Source organism: Rhea pennata, chromosome 16, assembly GCF_028389875.1.
Source record: "Rhea pennata isolate bPtePen1 chromosome 16, bPtePen1.pri, whole genome shotgun sequence".
Classification (NCBI taxonomy): Eukaryota; Metazoa; Chordata; class Aves; order Rheiformes; family Rheidae; genus Rhea; species Rhea pennata.
The window spans coordinates 5428672-5448974 of record NC_084678.1 but is presented as its reverse complement, the minus strand read 5'-3'; the positions used below and the strand labels follow the sequence as shown (position 1 = coordinate 5448974).

General features: G+C 42.8%; 2 protein-coding genes across 8 annotated transcripts; one reads left to right on the top strand and one right to left on the bottom strand.

Annotated features, from left to right (window-relative positions):
• Nucleotides 1-1601: 1601 nt before the first annotated feature.
• IFT52 (intraflagellar transport 52) lies at nucleotides 1602-13642 on the top strand. 5 transcript variants are annotated; one of them, XM_062589112.1, is made up of 14 exons: nucleotides 1602-1816; nucleotides 2166-2234; nucleotides 2896-2983; nucleotides 3247-3376; nucleotides 4226-4301; nucleotides 4389-4454; nucleotides 5156-5282; nucleotides 7194-7280; nucleotides 8234-8302; nucleotides 9031-9185; nucleotides 10490-10577; nucleotides 11824-11932; nucleotides 12644-12789; nucleotides 13372-13642. In XM_062589112.1, exons 1-14 carry the CDS (start codon nucleotides 1698-1700, stop codon nucleotides 13417-13419), a joined length of 1377 nt encoding a protein of 458 aa, XP_062445096.1. In that variant the 5' UTR covers nucleotides 1602-1697; the 3' UTR covers nucleotides 13420-13642. The 5 variants fall into 5 exon arrangements, with proteins under 5 accessions (XP_062445096.1, XP_062445097.1, XP_062445098.1 ...); XM_062589113.1 differs by lacking the exon at nucleotides 2166-2234 and having other exon boundaries at nucleotides 13372-13640; XM_062589114.1 differs by lacking the exons at nucleotides 2166-2234; nucleotides 2896-2983 and having other exon boundaries at nucleotides 1737-1816; nucleotides 13372-13637.
• Nucleotides 13643-16393: 2751 nt separating this feature from the next.
• On the bottom strand, nucleotides 16394-19781 carry LOC134147829 (uncharacterized). Of its 3 annotated transcripts, none has more exons than XM_062589341.1 (3): nucleotides 19723-19781; nucleotides 18767-19009; nucleotides 16394-17620 (listed from the first exon to the last, which is right to left on the bottom strand). In XM_062589341.1, exon 3 carries the CDS (start codon nucleotides 17572-17574, stop codon nucleotides 16810-16812), a length of 765 nt encoding a protein of 254 aa, XP_062445325.1. In that variant the 5' UTR covers nucleotides 17575-17620; nucleotides 18767-19009; nucleotides 19723-19781; the 3' UTR covers nucleotides 16394-16809. The 3 variants fall into 3 exon arrangements, with proteins under 3 accessions (XP_062445325.1, XP_062445324.1, XP_062445326.1); XM_062589340.1 differs by lacking the exon at nucleotides 19723-19781 and adding an exon at nucleotides 19536-19680; XM_062589342.1 differs by lacking the exon at nucleotides 19723-19781 and having other exon boundaries at nucleotides 18767-19050.
• Between the last annotated feature and the right edge of the window lie 522 nt (nucleotides 19782-20303).

Here is a 20303-nt window from a genome sequence, read left to right as displayed (position 1 = left end):
TCACATCAGTAGCCACATTCCTGCAACTGGCCACTTTTGTGTGGAGCATCTCAGCCCAGCTATGTCTCCTTATTTTTCTCCCCACACATGCACACCCATAGCAGAGAGAGACTGATCACGCTACCTGCAGCAGTGGGAAGAGCAGTGGCTTCCTTCCTTAAATAAGCGCAAGTCCACTTAAAGTGGTTGGGAAAGGGATAGTCTGCTCACCAGTGGCTAGAGAAACTGAACTAGGTTAGCTTAGCAAATCCTTTCTCTAAAGGCCTGCAAAAATCTGGTAGCTGCAAATGTTCGCCTGTAGGTGCTGGTCAGCTTTAATACTTTGGGCGAGAGCTGCAGGGGGTCAGTGGGAGCCTCCCCCCCCTGCCCCGCCCCGAGGTGAATGGATCTTCCCTGCTCCCTCTCTGATCCAGGATTTGGGATGCTGCTGAAGCAGCACAGAGGCCAACGTATGTGTAAAAAATCCCAGGTAAAAGGGGTGGAGAAGGGGCCAGACAGCTTAGCTGCCTGCAGATAACCTTATGGCTAAACCCTGCCTGGAGAGAAAGGGTTCCTTTGGCAGCATGGGCTGCAGCTCTTGACTCATCTCTGAGGAACACAAGCACTGCTGAAACACACCTGGTCCTGAGCACCAGGGAGCATGGGCCAGTGCCCAAAGCAGGGCTGAGCACAGCTCCAGCCCCTGCACCAGGGCAGCCAGGGCCTCGGCCCGAGCACGGACCGTGTCCTGCTCCAGTGGTGCTCTGAAAATGCCTGTCACTGTAGAAAAGCTGTGTGTTCTGCCTTAATTTAAATGCTGGTGTACTCACTGAATGTCACCTTCCTTGCCATTTTTTTGATAGCTTGTTTTTCTGTCTCTGGGGGGAGGTGTAAGAGGACTAAGTGTGCAACACCAATAAACAAGGGTATTTGTGAGAGTTGTGCAGTGACTGTGCTGTTGGGAAGCTTGTTGGGGGATTTTTTTTGTCTTGTACGCTTAAGCCATCAGACCTGTTACGTGGTTTATATTAAAGTGAACACACAGATGTGCTTTCACCTCTGTGGCCTATATGAAAATGAGGGGAGCAGGGACACCTAGTTGGCACCTGAATGTCAGCTGCAGCTCCACAGTTGTTTGTAAGAGCATGTCCTTTTTTTTTTTTTTTTTTTGGGGGGGGGGGGGGGACGACAAAAAGCATTTCAACGGGTTAATAGAAAGGCTTGGGAAGGGGGGGGGGAGAAATGAATTATTTTACTTCTGCTCTGTGAGGGAGTAGCACAGGCTGCCCTAATTCCTGTCGGGGGCAGCAAACCGTTCCGCTGTGGGCGAGCGGGGCAGTCGCTGTAGGACGCGGGCTCCCCAGCGTTGACAGGAGCCGGCTCCGCCGCTGCGGAATGCCGGCCCAGAGCCGCGTCCCCCCCCCCCCCCCACACCCCGAGCCGCAGTGGTACAGCCCGCCGCGGCGCCCCTCTCCCCCCGCCTTTCTCCAGAAGGAATGGAACAAGCCGCTGCCGCCTGGCTTCGGGAAGGTTCTTCGGCTGAGGGAGCCACCGCGCCTGCGCGGCGGCGCGAGGGGCGGGCTGCGCCTGCGCGGCGGCGCGTTGCCAGGCGGCGCGGCGGGGGCGGCGCTGCCGCGGCGGCGCGTTGCCGGCGGCCCCCGGAGATCCCCTCGGCGAGCCGGCGTCGCCTGAGCGAGCCGAGGGTGACCGCGGCCGCCATGGAGAAGGGCCAGCAGAACGACGTGCTCTTCAATGCGTCCAAGGGGGAGGCTCTCACCCTCAGCAGCGGTTACAAATCTTTGCGCAAAAGGCTGCGTGGCAGCTGGAAGGTACAGAGGTGAGCTGGGGCTCCCCGAGGGGCTCGGCGCGGCCTCTCTGGAGCCTTGCGGTGGGGAGAAAGGGCTGCTGGGTGGTGCGAGGGGAGCTGTCACGGCCTCGTCTACCTGGCAGACCGCTGGCGGGTTTCGTGCCGTCCGACGCCGGGTGGGAGGGTTTGTGGGACGTGCTGCAGTGCGGCATGGCACTAGTTGCTTGCTTTTATCCTCATTCTCCTGTTTTGCCCCAGTAGCTCCATCTGTATCAGCAGTACTTGGCTAAAGAGTATGGATTTGGAGGTCTTCAGCCACAGGGTGGTTGGTGGGCTCCTTTACAGGCAGGTCTAAAGGCACAGTTGTTTTTTTTTGCAGCCAGTGGAGAAAGGCTGTGTGGGTTCACCTAATCTCCAAGGCAGAAACTGGCTGCCTCTGTGTGAAGAGGTGAGGATGCTTCATCCAGAGCCAGTGTGCAGGTCCAGGGGGGAAGGAGTTCGGTCCCTGCAGAGATATACCCAAATTTGTATGTGGTCTGCAGCATTAACCTACCTGAATGATCTTTGGCAGTATTTATAGCAGACTAAAATCTTTTTTTGTTCTGACAGAGTTCTACAATATTAGGTAAAATTTCACTCTAGGATGCTATATGTGATTTTTGCTGGAAGCTTCCAAGAGACGGAATTCAAGTTATAAGGATGAAATTACAAATACAAATTTTTGTGTCTATGTTACTGCAAGGTTAGCGATAAAAAGAAGTCTAGCCCCTTGGTATTAATTTACTATGTTGTCTCTTTGTCTGCTACAAGATATGTCTAGAGCAAAAGGAAAAAAAGTAAGAGGGAGCTCATCAGGTGCAAAGTTTAATAGCAGCTATGACAGCTTATATTGGTTCTGGATCTGTAACGATACCTTTTTTAGTGTACTATACTGTTTAATGGCTTGAAATACTTAAGGATTGTTTTAGGTTGTGTTGCCAACCTTAAGAGAAAGGGATGTGAAGTGACTGAAATGATACACTGTGTGTTTGTTTGCCAGTTCTTTACAAAAAGTTGTGGTGCAGGACTGTATTCAAGAATAATACGTCTCTTGATTAACGTATTTGTAGTTTAAAAGATGAGATCACGTCGGAAAAACTGGTGGGAGTAAAATTGTGGATTACAGCAGGGCCAAGAGAAAAGTTCACTGCTGCTGAGGTAAGAAGTCAATAACTGTTTTCAGTTTAGTTATGGTTTTAGATTTGTTTAATGCAAAGGATAAAAGAGCAATGCAGAAGACTTTGTAGTGTTATTGCTTTGTATGTATTTACACAAATTGAGATTTGAATATCCTTCTCATAGGATCAAATTCATTGCAAGTATTCAGAAGCAGTTACTCTCCTTCATCTCAGCCTAACTTTCTGTAGTATTGTTCTTTGCTCCTTTCTTATGTATTTTTCTGGATTTCTGTTACTTTATAGTTTTCTGTTCTGAAGAAATTCCTGGAGGAGGGTGGAGCTCTACTGGTGATGCTGACAGAAGGTGGAGAATCCAGATATGGCACAAATATTAACTACTTGTTAGAAGATTATGGGATAGTAGTCAATAATGGTAATAGAATTCACTAATACCTTTTATTCCTCTGCTTGCAGCAAAATCTAAAGAAAAAGTTCAGCCTTTTTTAGGTGTAAGCCATGTAGATAAATATCACAAAGCACATTTTGGTTAAGATATTTTCTTTAAAATCTGCACATACACGGCAGTATACTGATGTGCACCAAGGGCTTTTTATGCCCACAGTGGTTTGATAACATAGCCATCTCCATTCCTTCACTATAACTGTCAGTTTTAATGGTATTTACTAGTGAAAGTTAATACTAGTGATGTTCCTTGGTAAATAGCCTTTCATTACAGCCTTCTTATTCAGTGTATTTTAATGGATTGAGTCACCTTATGCTCACTCTAAGTAAACAGTGTCACCTTTCTTTAGCTACCTGCTAAAATACCATTCATAAGTGTTTGTGTTCACAAAAAAATAACTAAACTGTTTGTTTCAGTACTATTTCAGTAATATTTTTAGGCTCTTTGGTGGTAGTTGGACAGCTGGTCTTCTAGGCATGCTTTTTGCATCAGAACACTGATAGTTTTGGAAGACATTAAAAAAGAATTAAAATTTGTAAACCTTGATAAGTATTTACGCTTATAGGTTGACCATCTTTTTGCATCTGTAAAAAATACAGAAGATGTGGAGATGTGCTTATTCTGCATATTTTTATTTGAACTTGTAAACACATTCCTGGTCTAAATCTTTAAGTCCAGAAGGAAATTCTCTTGGAAACCATGTGCCAGTTTTGATTAGAAGCAAACCCCCAAGGTAGCTAGGAGCTGAATTCATTTTTCATTGTTATGTCTAGCATAATATATTAACGATGTAAATTTCTTCATTTTTTTTTCTTCAAGATGCCGTAGTACGAAATGTATATTACAAGTATTTCCACCCAAAAGAAGCACTGATTTCTGATGGAGTTTTAAATAGGTAGATATTTTGCGTATATAAATCTTTGCTGTCAGGTTTTACGTTCCCGTGTGTTTTCAGTAGGTTTTACTTTTCCATCTCTTGCAGAGGAATCGGTGAAGCTGCAAGAAAAACGGGGTTTGAGACAATAGATGAAGATGGACATGCCTCACAGTAAGTGCTTTCCTCTGAAGCTGCTTGTGTGGAAGATACAGCATGAATCTGAATCGCAAGGCTTGTAACCTAGCAGGAGTGTATTGTGCTTGTGTTGAGGTGTTCTGCTATATTTCTAATGTCAGTCAGATTCTTGCTTCTCAAGGTTCTACCTGGAAGGAAGAATCTGTTCAGTAACTCTTGGCAACCAGTCAAGCAGCAGGAGTGGTAGATTTTGGAACGAATTACTGCTCTCCTGACCAGATCCTTTTTTGTCCATTTTTTGTGGATTTGAATTTGATTAAACAAAATCAAAATTGAATACCCTCAGGTGGGTTGTCTGGCCGCAGGCACGAAGAACTTGGTTGTTTTCAAAGAGTTTTATTGCAGAGTAGGATAGACATTTATCATAAACTTTGTATTATGTTGTATATTTACAGTTAAATACTGCTGTGCTTCTGTCAAATTCAGAAGTACGTAGATGGAAAAGAAGAGCGTTCCTTGTTACTTAAGTAGAATGAACAAATCCTCAACCTGGAAGATCTCTGGAAAGAGCCTAAAATGTGTTCTTAGTTATCCAAATTTTATGAAGCATTCCTCTTAGTATTGCACCACCAGTATACAATTACAGTTTGCAGTTTAGGCAAATAGACTGAGTCTTGTAAATACGACTGGCCTACTTGGTATAGCAGATACTTAGAGAGCTTCTGTATTTCCTGCAGAACTCTTACTTTTGTGTATCCATTTGGTGCCACACTGAATGTAATGAAACCGGCAGTGGCTGTTTTGTCCACAGGATCTGTTTGCTTCCCACTCAACCGACCCATTCTTGCTTTTTATCAGCATGAGGTACGATTCTGCATGAAATAAACCACGTATTCTCCCCCTTGTCTCCCATAAGAATTGTAAGTATATTGTCTGGCAGAGGTTATAAACCGCTTTGATGTATCTGCAGACTGCGTATCACTCAGTGATTCTTGTCTGCTTTTATGTAAAACTTTGTTGCATGGGGTTCAAAGGAGAGTGAGTTTGGTCAGCGAAGATCATGTATTTCTTGGGATGCCAGAGGATTATTTTTAGTTCTTCTTTATAGCTTTGTTTTATTTTTTCACTGTTTTAGTGACTGTTTAGTTAGTGAATTTATTACTAGCTTCATAAATAGGCCCTATTGTGTCAGGAAAGAGGACTGTCTCCTTGGAGCCAGTATATTTTGTGTGTGTGTGTTATCTGTTGGGATCTGTTTAGTTTAATGAACAACAACAACAAAAATATGGCTAATGAGTGTAATCTGTTAACATGTTGTTTACTATGTAGGTACATTTCTAATAATATTGTGATTTTTAGTATCTTAGGTAGCTTTTTTTTTTCTGAAGATGTCTAACTTAATTCATCTATGTTGTGGCTGAAATAAGCCTCATATATCAAAGGCAATACAGCAGCGTAAGGTGAACTTGTAAGTACACTTACTGCTGATATTTTAGTGTGCAGCTGTCAGAGCAAGATATGATAGCATCTTTCCCCCCCGTGCTGTATTTGCGCATAGATCCAAATGTGGATCCGTGCCTAATTTTGTGCCCATGATAATCTTGAAGTTACTTGGATTAATGATGAAGATGCTTTTTCATGACATCGTCATCGAAGTTATGTAAAGCCCAAACTGTACTGGGACTATAGCCATGACAGTTAATAATTGTGTTTCATTACTGTACCTGTTTAAGCAGGGTCTCGTATGTTTCCCCTAACTGATACGGAGAGGAATGTTTTCTTTCGAGAATTAAAACGACTAAGTTGTACTATAGGTGAAGCCCAGAAAGCGTTTCTGTACCTCCATGAAATCAATTGCATGGGTTGTTACTGAAACATTATAGCTTTGTGTAGTGGAAACAATTTTACCTCACACTGGCAGTTCTTGCTTTGATAGGTTATAGGGGCATGAACGTCAAATAGATCTTTAATCAGGCATCGTTTTTCTTAACTAGCTGAAGGAAGTTTTAGACACAAAGATAGAAAATGAATATAAAGCCTATCTTGTGACTTATCTTCAGAATTGTTAGAGCAGTCTTCCTAATTATGTTATGCTATGAATTTTATGCTTGGTGCAGAAAGCATTGCTATTTTCTGTTATGTTGAAAACTTCCTCTTTCTTATGTACATCCTTGTGGAAAGGTTAAGGGGTAATCTGGGTAGAAAAGAATTACTAAGAAGGTTCATGTGTGTGTCTTCACATATGGTTAATTTAGCTAAATTAAGATATAATGACCTGCATGTTTTGCATTAAATCTACAAAGAATAAAATTACCAAACTTTTCTCTAATTAGTTGACTTGAATGCCTGCTCGCACATCACAATCCTTCAGGAATACATTCTGAACTACTCAATAAAGGACTGTAGGAACTTAACAGTGTGATGATTTCACTTAATTCTTTTTTGTTTGATTGACAAAAAGCATTCTTTTTCTGCAGAAATCGCTTAAATGCAGCTATTCTTGATCATATTCTGTGGGGTTTGTTTTTTTTTGGATTGCCAATCGTCTCTCTAATCTTATGAAATGTGGGTCACTAGTAAATTTATAAGCCTTGTAAAAGTAAGCCTATATATACTCTTACAATAATGCTACATTCTTTTGACCTTGTCATCTCCAAAAGTGCCAAAAAACCTGCCAAAGTTCCTATTCCTTTAAATCACTTTGTAGTTAAACTACATTAACATTCTAAAGCTCTGATCTGGAAGGATTTTTTGCTGTGTTTCCTTTGTTGATAGGATCAAGGTGGAAAGATAGCAGTGTTGGGATCTTGCCACATGTTCTGTGATCAGTATTTAGATAAAGAAGAAAACAGTAAGATCATGGTAAGTTCTTAAAAAAATGTTTTTTTAGTGGATCTTCACAGCATTTTACACAGCAATTCAAGCCTCTTAGCTTTCTTTTAGAGCATCACAGCTATGAAATAGATGAAATATGGACATTCTAGCCCAATACTAATGTGGGGAATTTGTGAAAACCCAAGTAACAGGAATGTGTTCTAAAAAAAGTAGATTAGTTGTAGGACTCTGAAAAGCTTTTCCTACTTCTGTCTACCACTTTGTTGTTGTTGTATAGGGCAGGGGGGTATAGCTCAGTGGGAGAGCGCTTGCTTTGCGTCTAAGAGGCCCTGGGTTCAAGCCCCAGCATTTCCACGTGCCTTCTCTCCAGAATGCCATCCCACAGTGCTGGAAATGGCTGTGCCCTGGGAGGAAACCTCCATTGCCTTGTCTAACAGGCTCTAGGTGACCCTGCTTGAGCAGGGGGATTGGACTAGATAATCTCCAGAGGTCCCTTCCAACCTTACCGGTTCTATGATAGCCTACTACTATATGTACTGTTATGTACTATGTATTGTTGTTGATATTTAAATCTTTGATAGCTTTTTGGTTTGCAACTTACTCATATCTTCTTTAGAGCTTTATTATGGCTGCATGTTTAATAATAAGCCTTTGCATATATAACTCCCATCGTCTAGAATAATAACGGATTTTTCAAAGTGGAATATGTCGTGTTGTCATAATGGGTAAGGAAGGGTGTTTTCTTCTGAGGTGTTCCTTGAAAGTATGCATCTAACATGCAATAACTCACAGCAATGAGTACACTTTTTCCATAAATGTATACAAAGTTTGTATTTTCTCCCTATGTGTTCTGTGTTTTTTACACAGTTTTTTCCTCCTCTCTCAGCATATGTTAGTTGGATTTATTCTGAATGTTTCAGTAGTTTTAGCATTGTGATAGATGACTTGGACTCTACTGAAATTGTTTTGCCCTTCTCCAGGATGTGCTTTTCCAGTGGCTCACAACATCAGATATCCAGTTAAACCAAGTGGATATGGAGGACCCTGGGGTAAGAGAGAGCCATCACATTGAAATAAATAATAGTTTGATCCAACAGGACCAGTTTTGCCAAACCATGTATTTAGCAGAGTATGACTAACAGCTAGTTAAATGCTGCTGTTGTTGTAGACCTTTAGTTCACTGTAGGAGGTGGAGTACACAGGAGCTAGGCATAAAAAATAATGATGTAGTATCTCTGTCAGAGTTGGATTGATGTTTATTGTAAAATTTCAGTCATAGAAGCATGTACCAAGTTTGACTGTGTTTACCAAATCATTTGTAGTTCTAGTTCAGTAGGTTTGTACTTAAAGTTTGAGTCTTCAGGCAGAAGGAGCATTTAGGAGGTAAAGGCAGATTTTTCTGTATTTGAGTAGGGACCAACCTGTGTATTGTTTTCAGCAGATTTTTAGTTAGTACATGTAAGTACTGTTTCTTTATTCAGAAATAACATCCGTGACAGAACTGTGTACTGCTTATGCATAAGAAGGAAGAGCTGCCGTCTTTCACAGCTGACTACAGTGAGCTCAATTTCATTTTCATAAAAAACAACTAATTGGCTTTACAGCTAAGAGAACAAGGATTGCACAGGTTACTAAATCTAGTAAACTGCACTGCAAAGGGTCATAGCTGGTAGGGAGAGATACAATTATTTATAGATGAGATTTTAAGTGAGATAAAAATTAGAAAGAGTATGTAAATGATTTTTTTCTCTACTCATAGCAGTGTCTTTGTGTTCAGATTTCAGACTATACAATGATCCCAGATACAGCTGCATTGTCTGAGCGATTGAGAGTCTGTCTACAAGAGGGAGAGGAAATCCCAAGAGACTTCACGAAGTTATTTGATACGTCTCTTTATCAGCTAGATACAACTGCCCTCCCTTCGGTTATCAAGTCAGCAGCTGTGATTTTATTATTTTTTTTAACTTTCTGTATTTGGCATTTTTTGTTTGTGTTTAAATGTGTGGGAGCTTACGAGCAGAAGGGACTGAGCTGTAAGCAGCAGTACGAATGTGGGTACGCCAGAGGTTTGATTTATACAGTGGTACAATAACGTTTCTGTTTCCTGTTACTCCTTTCCTTAGATGTAATTTCTGTCATTCTTTTTCTGACTGCTGCTGATCGAATGAACTGGTATTTCTCATAGAATTTCCAGAGTGATGCTGGGTTTCTTTCTGAAATGATACTTGAGAGCTGATTGTTTTTCCACTTAGGTGTACTATTTGGCATTTATCATTTATCTTTGTATTTTTCAGTAATTCTGTATCTTCAGATCCATCTGCTGCTTAGTTTTATCAGTATTGTATCACTGTCAGCTTTGCCATGTCACAACTCATTTGGATCGTACATCCAGATCATATATGAACATGTTGAATAGCAGCAAGCTTGACACAGATGCTATGAAACTCCACTCCCCTGTGGGTGCTGTTTTTTTCTTACTGTGTGTTTCTTGTATTTTCACTTGGTGTGAATTCATGAGGGTATCTCCCTTTGTACCCATAACAAATAATTTAGCTAAACAGCTTTTCATTAGGGACTTTTTCAAAACTTTTTGGAAATCTGGAAGTCTACTTTTTTTGAGCTGGATCACCTTTCCCACATGTACATTCATCCTTTTAAAAGTCTCTTGAAGAATTTTAATGTGCAGCTTTCTTCTTTTCCATTATCTTGTATCTTCAGAGATCATTATTTTCTTATTGTCTATCATAATTTTAACTAATTGGTTGTCTGTAGAAATAGGCTGTTACTGACCTGTAGTTCTCTGGAGTCCTTCTAAGAGTGGGCATCCCATTTGTTGCTTTGCAGAATTCTCCAGTTACCAACAGAATTCTTTTGTTAGAAATGGTCTAGAACTTCTCTGGGAAAATTAACTTGTTTTATTGTTATTTAATATACTGATTTGTTTTATCTCCAGTGAAAGAAAAAGCCTGGTATGTGGGAACTTCACTAAGCTTTTTGGTAGAGAGCAGTGATATAAGTAGTTGTTGCAACTTTTCCATTTGTAGCATACCTTTTTGATCTTCTGTGTTGTATTGATCAGTCACTTGAGACTTGTTTGTGATTTTTATCTTACGCTATACCTTTGCACAGAATGTTGACCTGGTGTCTTTGAAATATTCATATCTTTTTAATGTATGAGAGTGGAAATAGATTCTGTATCATTTCTTCTCCTCACGCTTTGACTGTCTGTGCTACAGAGCTTATGAGCAGCTGAATGTGAAGCATGAACCTCTCCGGCTCATTCAGCCTCAGTTTGAGACTCCACTACCTCCCCTTCAGCCAGCTGTGAGTGGTCTCTTTGCTGATACAGGACATGTAGAGTCTTCTCCTCTCTAAAACTTCTTTGCATCATTTCCATAGTTCTCAGAGTGGGGGGCGGGGGGTAGGGAAAAAGGATGCTGTGTTAATATTAATTGAGAGTTGAACACATTGCAAGGGCTGTCTTTTAAAAAGGAGTACTTATTTACACTTGTAATTTTTATCAATAGAGCTTGAAAATGAAGCATCTGGTGGCACAGCGCAATCGAAACCTAGAGAACTTATAATGGCTCGCATATATAATCCCTTCAAATCCTGCCTAGATGTTTCCAGTCCTGCAAGGTGTTGAGGATCAGCCTTTAGTGTAAAAACAGAACATACTATTTCAGAAAGCAGAGATGCTGCAAGTAGTTTTATCTGCTGTTGCCAGAGGAGGACCCAGTCTGTCCCGCTCTTCTTTATTTTTTCACTTCTGTAAGGAGAGTAGGAAGTAGCCATTCTACAATAAGAGCTGGCTGAATTTTTCTGGCAGCAGCAACATAAGCTTCAATGGTGTGAAATTTATTTTAAAGAGCAGATGCCTTTTAAGTTTTGCCATCACTGTTCCATTTTTACTTCCTTTGGCACCTCAGGAAATCTCAGTGTGACACTTACAGCTGCAGGGATGCCACTGAAAATAGTGTCTCCTGCACAGCTCTCTGAAAACACAAGATGTTCACTCTCATTTTGGAAAGAAGTGCTCTTTTAAGCATTTGTAAGCTGTTAGTTGCAGAGTCCAGCCTGTGGCTTAAGTGATGATTGTGTGAAAATAAATACATGTTTTCCCTGACAAGCCATGCCAGAATTAATATGAATACGTTTCCAAGGTGAACTGACCAGCCTATTACCTGGACTCTTTCAATCCAAGATTGAATCACTTGAATCTCATGGAACAAAACTAAGAACAAACTATGCAAACGCAGTATATCTTTTGTTGTGATGCTAGGTGGCAGTAAATTAAGATTGCTCAAAGCTAATTTCTGCATAAATTGGAAAAGTATGTGATCTTAATGCTTGATTTCATTTAGAACAAGAGTTTAAGGGGAGAAGTTGTGGCATGTGTGTGACAACACTCTTTTGGAATATTTAGTTATTTTTGTGAAATCTAAATAGAATTTTTAAAATCTGAAAGGTTTCTTTAAAGTCTGATTTAAATCAAAAGCTGTTGTCCTAATTATCTATAAAGCAGAAGAAAAATATTTGGTGATCAACCATGCTAATTCTTGTCTTCAAGGTTTTTCCACCTGCTTTCAGAGAATTGCCTCCTCCCCCTCTGGAGCTGTTCGACTTGGATGAAGTTTTTTCCTCTGAGAAAGCTCGTCTAGCAGAGATTACAAACAAATGTAAGCAGAGCAGACTGATCGTTTACATGCTTATATACAAAAATCCAAATTTTTGGAGGAAAACTGGTGATATATTTGGTTTTAAAACATGGGCCTCATTGATGATAACCTCTTGCTGTCATCCTGGACCAAAAACACTCAATCTTTGGAAGGCAGTACATGACTTCTTGGTCTTGAAATATCAAATAGCAGCAGTGCAGCTTCTTCCTTTCTCTGTCTTTTGTTTTCCCCTTTCAAATAAGTGTACGACCTTCAAGGAGTTCTGTTATGTAAAGAGTTTTGGCTTCCATTTCTGTTATTTTTGAGTATCGTTTAAGTTATCAGTGCAAAATTTAGTACTGACAGTTGGTAAGTGCCTGTGCACTTCTGACATTACTGATGAGACTGCAGCTCATTTAGTATAAACAGACATTTTATTTTATTTCTACCTTCCATTTCCTATATCATTTATAAGTCACTTTTCACACTGTTGGTGATTAAGTTCACATCTTTTTCTGCTTTAAAGTAAAAATGATAAGATTATTCTAAACACACCTTAAATCTAAACAAGATGTACTGCAGAAATACATCATGACTATTCCACTTTCCTTAATTATAGGGCCTAAGTTTCCAAAATACCAATGACAAACAGCATTAAGTAGTATATTTTTGCACAGATAGTGCAAGTATGTATAATATATATCTGCTTTCTTCCTTGGGATGCTTGTTTAGGTACTGATGATGACTTGGAGTTTTATGTCCGAAAGTGTGGCGAAATCCTAGGTGTAACAAGCAAACTGCCAAAGGACAAGCAAGATGCCAAACATATCCTGGAGCACATCTTTTTCCAAGTGGTTGAGTTTAAGAAACTGAATCAGGTATTTTTAATAACAAAACTGCAAGTGAATAGTTTGTAGTATCAGCACGAAGGCTGGTAGTCAGTATCTTTGTAGGAGCTATGCTTGTCACAGGCAAGAGGTACAGTGATATGTTAAGATGTTTGCTGTACAGTAAATTAGACCAGAGAAGTGTGATCCAGAATATTTATGACTGACAATCTGTATAGAATGTGCAGTGTTCAATTTTTTTTAAGTCATTTACTTTAATTGGAGGATTAATACATGCAAGTGTACTTCAGGTAATTTCAATTTAGTATGGCTCATTGATTGTACGTACTTTATAAAAGCAGCATGCCCTCATGAATATTCCCATTGCCTGCTAATAGTAAATATGAAACCAGCAGTGTTACTCACAAGGAGGATTGTGTTTTAAATTATTCCTCATAGTAAATTTGATGCTTTTAGGCCTGGTTGGGATATCTCCCACACAGATTAGTTGTTTCCACTAAAAAGTGGTCCACATTTCTTGGATAGTCTAGTTAAAAGAGAAAATCTTAAAATTTTATCTTATCATTATTATTCATCTTTTTTTTTTTCCTTCTTTCTATTCCCTTCACTAAGGAACATGATACCGACACAAGTGAAACTGGATTCCAGAATGGTAACTAAGACTTGGCTTTCTATAGTCTGAGAGATGTTTTAGTAAAAACATACTTGTAATTTTTCTTAATTTCTGTATTCATTATATTCATTGGGATCATACTAATGGTTTTTTGAATATTTAGATTGTTTATGTGTAGTAATTCAAATTATTTAAGCATTTCGAGGAAGTGCCTTGTATTTTGCAAGTTTTCCAAAAATTCCATAATTTTTCTACTACTTTATTGTAACTGATTTTTTTAACATATGAAAAAATATTCTATTAATAAAATGTGTGGTTTGGTCCTTCTTTCTGGCTCTAGTATTTATGTTCTTGTAGTAAGACTTACTATGGATTCTTTCAATGTACACGTAGTCCTTAAAGGCGCTGTGGCAAAGATCAGTATTTTGGTTTGTGAACTGTGGAAGGAGATGTTGCCAGAAGTACAAGAGTTGCTGAAGGTATGCTAATCTGTCATTGAGGCCAGCTCCTTTTGACTGTCTGCCTAAGTGAACAAAGAGAACTAGGTTCCTTACTGTAGAAGGAAAACGCCTCTTTCAGGAAAGGGAAAGAACTGAAAGTAAGTAATGGTGACACTGAGTTGCAGAGCACTGCCTTTTATAAGGCTGGAAACCTATCATTTTGAAAAGAAGGGACTGTGTTTGAACAAAAGGGGCTTCTAAGATTTAGTGGGTTACTATTAAGAAGACGTGCTGCTGTGCAGCAGCTTTGGGAATAGCCTAGCTATAGAATACCTGTAAGCAGAAAATATTTTAAAGATAGTGAAGTAGGCACAAGAATGGAAATGAAAATGGAATTCATTGGCTGTGAAATATTGAAGCTCAGTATGCAGCAAAAATGGAGTCAAGGTTATTAGCAAGGAAAAGATTTGTCAATAGTATTAGCACTAGTCTTTGTTGCAAGGACATTCTTTTTACATAAACATACGAAATTGCACTCAAACATACGAAATTGTATATTTAATCTGGGACCCAAACCATGAAACTGAAATTCTTTCCCCTCCCCCTCAACCCTACTGTGCAGTCTTTGTGATCTGTGATTTATCTTACTGTGACATGTTTTTAGCTTCAGAGCTGCTTTTTCCAAAACATCTTTGCATCTTTGTTTCCTCAGAAAATCCGTTCATTTTACATTCCATTTTGCTTTGGGTTATGAACTTTGTGCAGCTTTTCCCAAAGCAGATGTAAGTTACTAACCAGTCGAGACATGCTAATACATTAGCCAGAGTGGCTCTGCTCACTGTGTAGCTTTTTTTTAATGATATATGGCTTGTTTTACACAGATGTAAGCAATTCAGTGAAGAATTCACAGTATCCCAGACTGCACTTGTGACTGCACTGGCAGTAGCTGAAATCTGTAACTTAAGTCTTGATCATAGCAGCATGTTTGAAGTCTTTTGTTTCTGCCTCTTCTACTTTAATGGTTGTATATTTTTACACAGAGCAGGGCCTGGTTTGTTCCAACTAGAGATTTACACAATAAGCTTAATCTTTCCTCTGCAGTATCAATACCAATCAGTCAACCAGCACAGACTGCAGTTGAATCAAACAGCTGCATGATCTTCTTCCTAATTATAGATCTAATTTGTACTGTTCTGTGATGTTTATACTTCAAACTGTAAATAAGTTCTTTTCCTGGGCCGTTTTTGTGAGCTGTCACCTGTTCTGATGTTGTAATGTGTTTTAGAAAGAGTCATCTGAGCAGCCAGAGAACACAAACAGTTCTGTTTAGCATCTGTAGTGCCACTCTAACAGCTGAAGTAGAACGGATATTATTTTGCCCAGAACCTCTAGCATAAAATATATGTGGAAGCAATAGTTCTCTCCTTCAGAGCTGTTCCTTGAGCCCTCTGAAAGTATTTAAACTGTTACTCTATAAACAGAAGTTCTTGCTTTTGTCACAGATATGGTACACAAGGTATAAGGAGTACAAGATAAAGGTTTTTGCCTCACTTTGTTAAAGACCCTGTAATGTTACACACAGCTCACCACTGAGTTTTGTAGAAATGATCTTAAGTGCTAGTGATCTTAACACTACACAAAATGTTGGCCACAAGCAGACATTGCTTGCTTCTTTTTCTGTCCATCTCCTTATGCAAAATTTGTCACTTCACATGCTTTTGTCTATCCCTAAAGGAAGACCGAGGAACATGTATTATTTTTTCAGCAAATTCTAAATGCTGGGGGAGACTTGTGATAAAACAGTGATTCTCCAAGTCTTCATGTCCACTGTAAACAGCATTGAATAAATAAAAGGGGAGATAGAGCAACTAAGCCTGTAAGGCAGGAAATGCTAACAAGGCCAGCAAGAAAAGTCCTTGGACTGAGGTATCCTCTCTCCCTGTAACTTCTAGCCCTCCAGGAAGAGGAAGGGGTAAGTTGTCCCTGCAACTGTGTCAGTAAATGCTTGTGTTGAAGAACTCCCACAGATGAGCAGAGGATTAAAGCCCTCATAAAAAGCACTGCTGTAATGCTTTCTCCTGGGCTTCCCCTTTGCAAGCCTCCCCCTGCAGATCCACTGCCTGGAGTGCATAGGCTGGTTCTCTTCCAGCATGCCAGAGGAGGGACCTCCAGTCCCAGCAGCACTGTGCTGTCACAGGGTGGTGACAGGCAGCTGCTGTCCCCTCTTGGCCCTGCCTGCTCCAGAGCTCACAGGCTGCCCCCACCCAGCTCCCTGCCCTTCAGCAGTGCTGGGCCCAGCCTGCATGCAGTCATGCTAACCCTTGTCCTCAGCTGACCTTGTTCACCAGTCCTCTGAAGGACAGGAGCAGTCCTCCTGGTTTTCTTCTTCTTTTTTTTTTTTTTTTTTTGGCTCCAGAGGAAAAAAAAGAAGACACAAACTTGCTGAGCAAGTAATTTTAAATGTATTTACATAAGTTCAGCCTGAGGAAGCGTTGGCAGTGAGAGCTTGCCAGGTGATGAGTGTCAGAGACCACACACAGAATGAAGCTGAAATCTTTATTGCATTAGTACAAAAGACAGTGATAGGGGAGGGAAGAGAACTACTCTGGGAAACCACTAGAGCTGCATGTCACTGAGCAGCACCAATTAATTGGCATTAGCTTATGGCAGCTTTCTGGGCACTGCAGCTAACAAATGATCCAAGCTTTCCCCATCCAGTAGTGCCCCAAGCAGTTTTCCAAGTAAGTCATCTCTAGCTGGAACATTAAAAGTTATACCTACATCAGCAGCAACAGGTAGTTTCATCAGCAAGCAAGCCCCTGGCTCAGTTCAGGGTAGGAAGCAGCTCAGCTTTGTAATCGTCTGTGCTGGAGTTTACACCTGTTACTTTGTGAAGTGTATTATGATCAGTATCACAGGAGTTACCTGAAGCTGTCCGATGAGCCGAACACACACAGTTTAAGAGATTTACTTAGATTTGGAGCTAGGGCAGCGACATCACAGGGCTTGATGCAGAAACATAGATACAGGCTCGAGATCACTTGGCTGAGTCTCACAGGTGGAAGACCTACGGATCAGAGTAGGGCACCTCTTCAAAGCACCAGGCCAAGCTAGAGGAACTACTACAGATGAGGTTTCCAGCAATGGGGTATCTGGTTTTGAACATCCCAGCAACCTTAGCTCTTCAGCACTTATGTCAAGTGACAGATTGGTGTCCAGTGGGGCTTTTATTTCAGAAATCTCCCATCTGGGTGCTGGTGGCTTCCCGAGGGTGAAAGTGTCAGTTACAAGCTCAGTGCCTTTGGAGAACAGATTCTCCAGTGGTTTGGGATGCTTTTCCATCTTGCATGGCGTTGACGTGTTCTGCGAGACCACATCCATCATGGAGTGGCACCCCAGTCCTCTGCTGCGGTGCTCAGAAGGCAAACCAGACAAATCAAAGACAGCTTGACCACGAGGGGTCTTGCAGAAAGAGACAAGACTGCTGTCAGAGACTCCCTGGGTCAGATCGAGCAGGTCAGTCTTCACACAGCTATTCAGAGACTCTGACTGCTTGACGACATACAGAGAGCTGCCTATTGCTGTGTTGTCCAGGTTTAGAAAGAGCTCCCAGGTATCAGGTTTTGAGGCACTGCTAGAGTCCATGTAGTAACTGTGGACAGGAGAAGAAAGGCTATGGCTGGAGGCCCCTGCCACAAAGCCATTTTCCAGGATTTCCTTTAGGGTCAGGATATTGGTACTGTTCCTCTTTGTGGACAACATGATGCAGTATCCCAGCAGTGTCAGGCTTATGAAGTTCAGGATGTCCCTGGTAGAATAAATGTAGTGATAAATAAACAAATAAAAATCCTGTTTCTCAGTGTCACTTAGAATAAGGAGACATGCAAGATCCAAGGAAAGTTAGGCATCTAAGTTCTGATTTTCTTTTAGTGCAACAGAGTTGCCCATTTATAGGCAGTCCGACCATAGCCTACTTACTGCTCAGAGAAGGTCATTACTGTCAGTGATCTAAGTGCTTCCCCCAAACACTGCAGCACCCTTGCCAAATTGAGGCAGAAGGGAGCATCCCCACAGTTGTACCTACTCAGTTTTTGGCCGGAGAATCAGAAAAAAATCCTTGGATGTACTGTTAGGCAGGGCTGTTTCCCATCTATGTGAAGCCTGAAGGAACAGTCCTCTGTTTAGTTAGATCAGCTTTCACAGCTGAACTTCAGCCACTGAATGGCATCACTTAACATCTTCAGCCTGAATACCATTACTTTCAGTTCTGTTCTTTTAAAGTTTCAACAAACCTCTCCACCTGCTAGTGGTACTGAGCTGGAGCAGGATGGGCCTTTTACTGGAGATATGAGATATTGCATCCTCATTCCTCAAACCAGGGCAGTGTTCACCCCAGTTAAGAGGGGATTTGCTTCCCTTTGAGAGGAAGACCCTAATACTAGGCTCAGGTTAGGATAAGTGAAAGTTTGAGAGCGAGGGGTAGCTCTGAGATTATGTTTGGTGTCCACAGATTTCTGAGACCCTTCAATCTGTGCACATGGCACCTCGAGAAGTCCTAGTAGACACGTGCTCCTGGCTGCTCTTGCCTCACTCCAACACAGTGCACCAGTACATTTTGCTCAGTCAGTAACAGCTTCCTTCACGTTCCCCTTCCTCTTGCCAGGAAAATTCTCTCCCCTTGCTCAGTCAACAACTGCTGGTTAACCATATGGAGAAGGAATACGTGAGAACAAGATGGGGAAGGCAGCCAGTATCATGAAGAAAAAGCTATTTTTTTTAGCACTATAAAGGTGACTATATGACTATAGGTCATTATGGAAAAGAAGCATTCTTTAAGAGACTATAATACTTTTTCATCAAAGGCATTTAAAATAAATTGGTATAGGAAAAATACTAAAGAAATAAAAAGTAGCTACTTCTAAAAAGATAGAAATAAAAAAAACTCACTATTTACCTTCAGCTTCCACAGGCACCCCCTTCAAGATCCTGATCCTTTTTTCCTAATGTTGCTGTAGTATTTTTATAGTCTTGGTAATTAATTAACAAGCTAATTTCCTAATTAAGCTCATTTGGGAGAGGGAGGATGTTTAGCTTGATGGTAGTGATTGGGAGGCGTGACCAAACATGCTGAAAGTAAATCCCGAGGCCTGCAAGGGCTTGCTTGCACTTGTAACTTCAAAGCACGTCGCCAAGGAGCCTAGGAGAGCAAACAGGGCGTTCGCAATTAAGTTTAAGCAGGTTTGGGACCTATGTTTTTTGACTGCTGGAGAAGGACACGTACTGCCTTGTGGGCCCCAGACAGAAAGCTGCTAAGTTTAGTCAGAAATACTGATGAGGGAACTGTGAGCCCTGAGCAAACACTAGGAATCAGAATTAAAACAGGGGCGCTACCAGGTATGTGTAGATACGCATACGTAGTACGCAATGCGAAACCAGCAACAAACCAAAATACCGGTGTGCACATTCCCAGCGTACTCGAGAACAACCGTAACTCATGCAACTTTTTATGCTTCTTTTTCAGGCCCGCTTCCTCTGCGTGTGCGGTGTAACAGTGCCACCCCCTGGCAAAAAGGGATGAGGAAGGGTAGAGCCGGGTTTTCCAGGCGAGCCCCAGCCGCTGGGAGCATGGGGACCCGCGCCTCCTGCCTGGCACCCTGTAGTGCCCCCCTGGAGCAGCGGTGCTGCAAAAGCAACGTGGGGAAGGCGGTTGTTTATTTACTCACTCCTGCCCTCTCCACGGGAGGTAGGTGCCGGGGAGGAGGAGGGAGCAGCGCCCTGCGGCTCGGAGCCTGGACGCGGCCGCAGGCCCCCTCCGAGGGCTGCCTCCCCCGACTGGGTGCTGAGCAAAGCCGCGGCCCGAGGGGCTCAGGCCCCTCTTCCACACCGCCCAAGGCAACCCCCCGCCCCTACCCGCGCCCCAGCAGCAGCAGGTTCTGCGGCCGCGGCCGGCGGGAGGGACGCGGCCCCCCGGGGCGGCCGTGCGGCGGCAGGACGCGGCCCGCCTCAGCCGCGCCTCCGCGCAGCCCCCTCGCCCCGGGCAGGAGAGGGACCCCGCGGCGCGGCGCGGCGGGGCGAGCTCGCCGGCTGCCCGCGGCCGCCCTCGACGGGAGCTGCTGCGGGGCCCCGCGGAGCTCCCGGCGGCGCGGCCCGGCCCGGCCCGGCCCAGGCAACAGGCCGCGGAGAGGGCCGCGGCGGGAGGGCGCCGGGCCGGGCCCTGGGGGACGCCGGGCCGGGCCGGGCGGGAGCGCGGCCGGGCCCTGAGGGCGGGGGCGGGCGGCGCTGTCCCGCGCGCGCCTCTTTGTGCGGGCGGGCGGCGGCGGCGGCGGCAGCGCGCAGGCGCGGCCCGGCCCCGCGGCGGGGGAGGCCGCAGTTGGCGCGAGATAGGAAAGTGCCTGCTGCTGCCGCCGCGCTGCCGCCGGTGCTGCCGCCGGCCCGGCCCGGCTCGGCTCGGCCCGGCCCAGCCCAGTCCGGCCCGCGGGTCCGCGCCGCCG

Coding starts and splice junctions, on each gene's coding strand:
- LOC134147829 (XM_062589341.1), bottom strand. CDS start 17,574: ATGTTGTCCACAAAGAGGAACAGTACCAATATCCTGACCCTAAAGGAA.
- IFT52 (XM_062589112.1), top strand. CDS start 1,698: ATGGAGAAGGGCCAGCAGAACGACGTGCTCTTCAATGCGTCCAAGGGG. Junction 2,984..3,246: donor AAAAGTTCACTGCTGCTGAG/GTAAGAAGTCAA, acceptor GTTACTTTATAG/TTTTCTGTTCTGAAGAAATT. Junction 3,377..4,225: donor TGGGATAGTAGTCAATAATG/GTAATAGAATTC, acceptor TTTTTCTTCAAG/ATGCCGTAGTACGAAATGTA.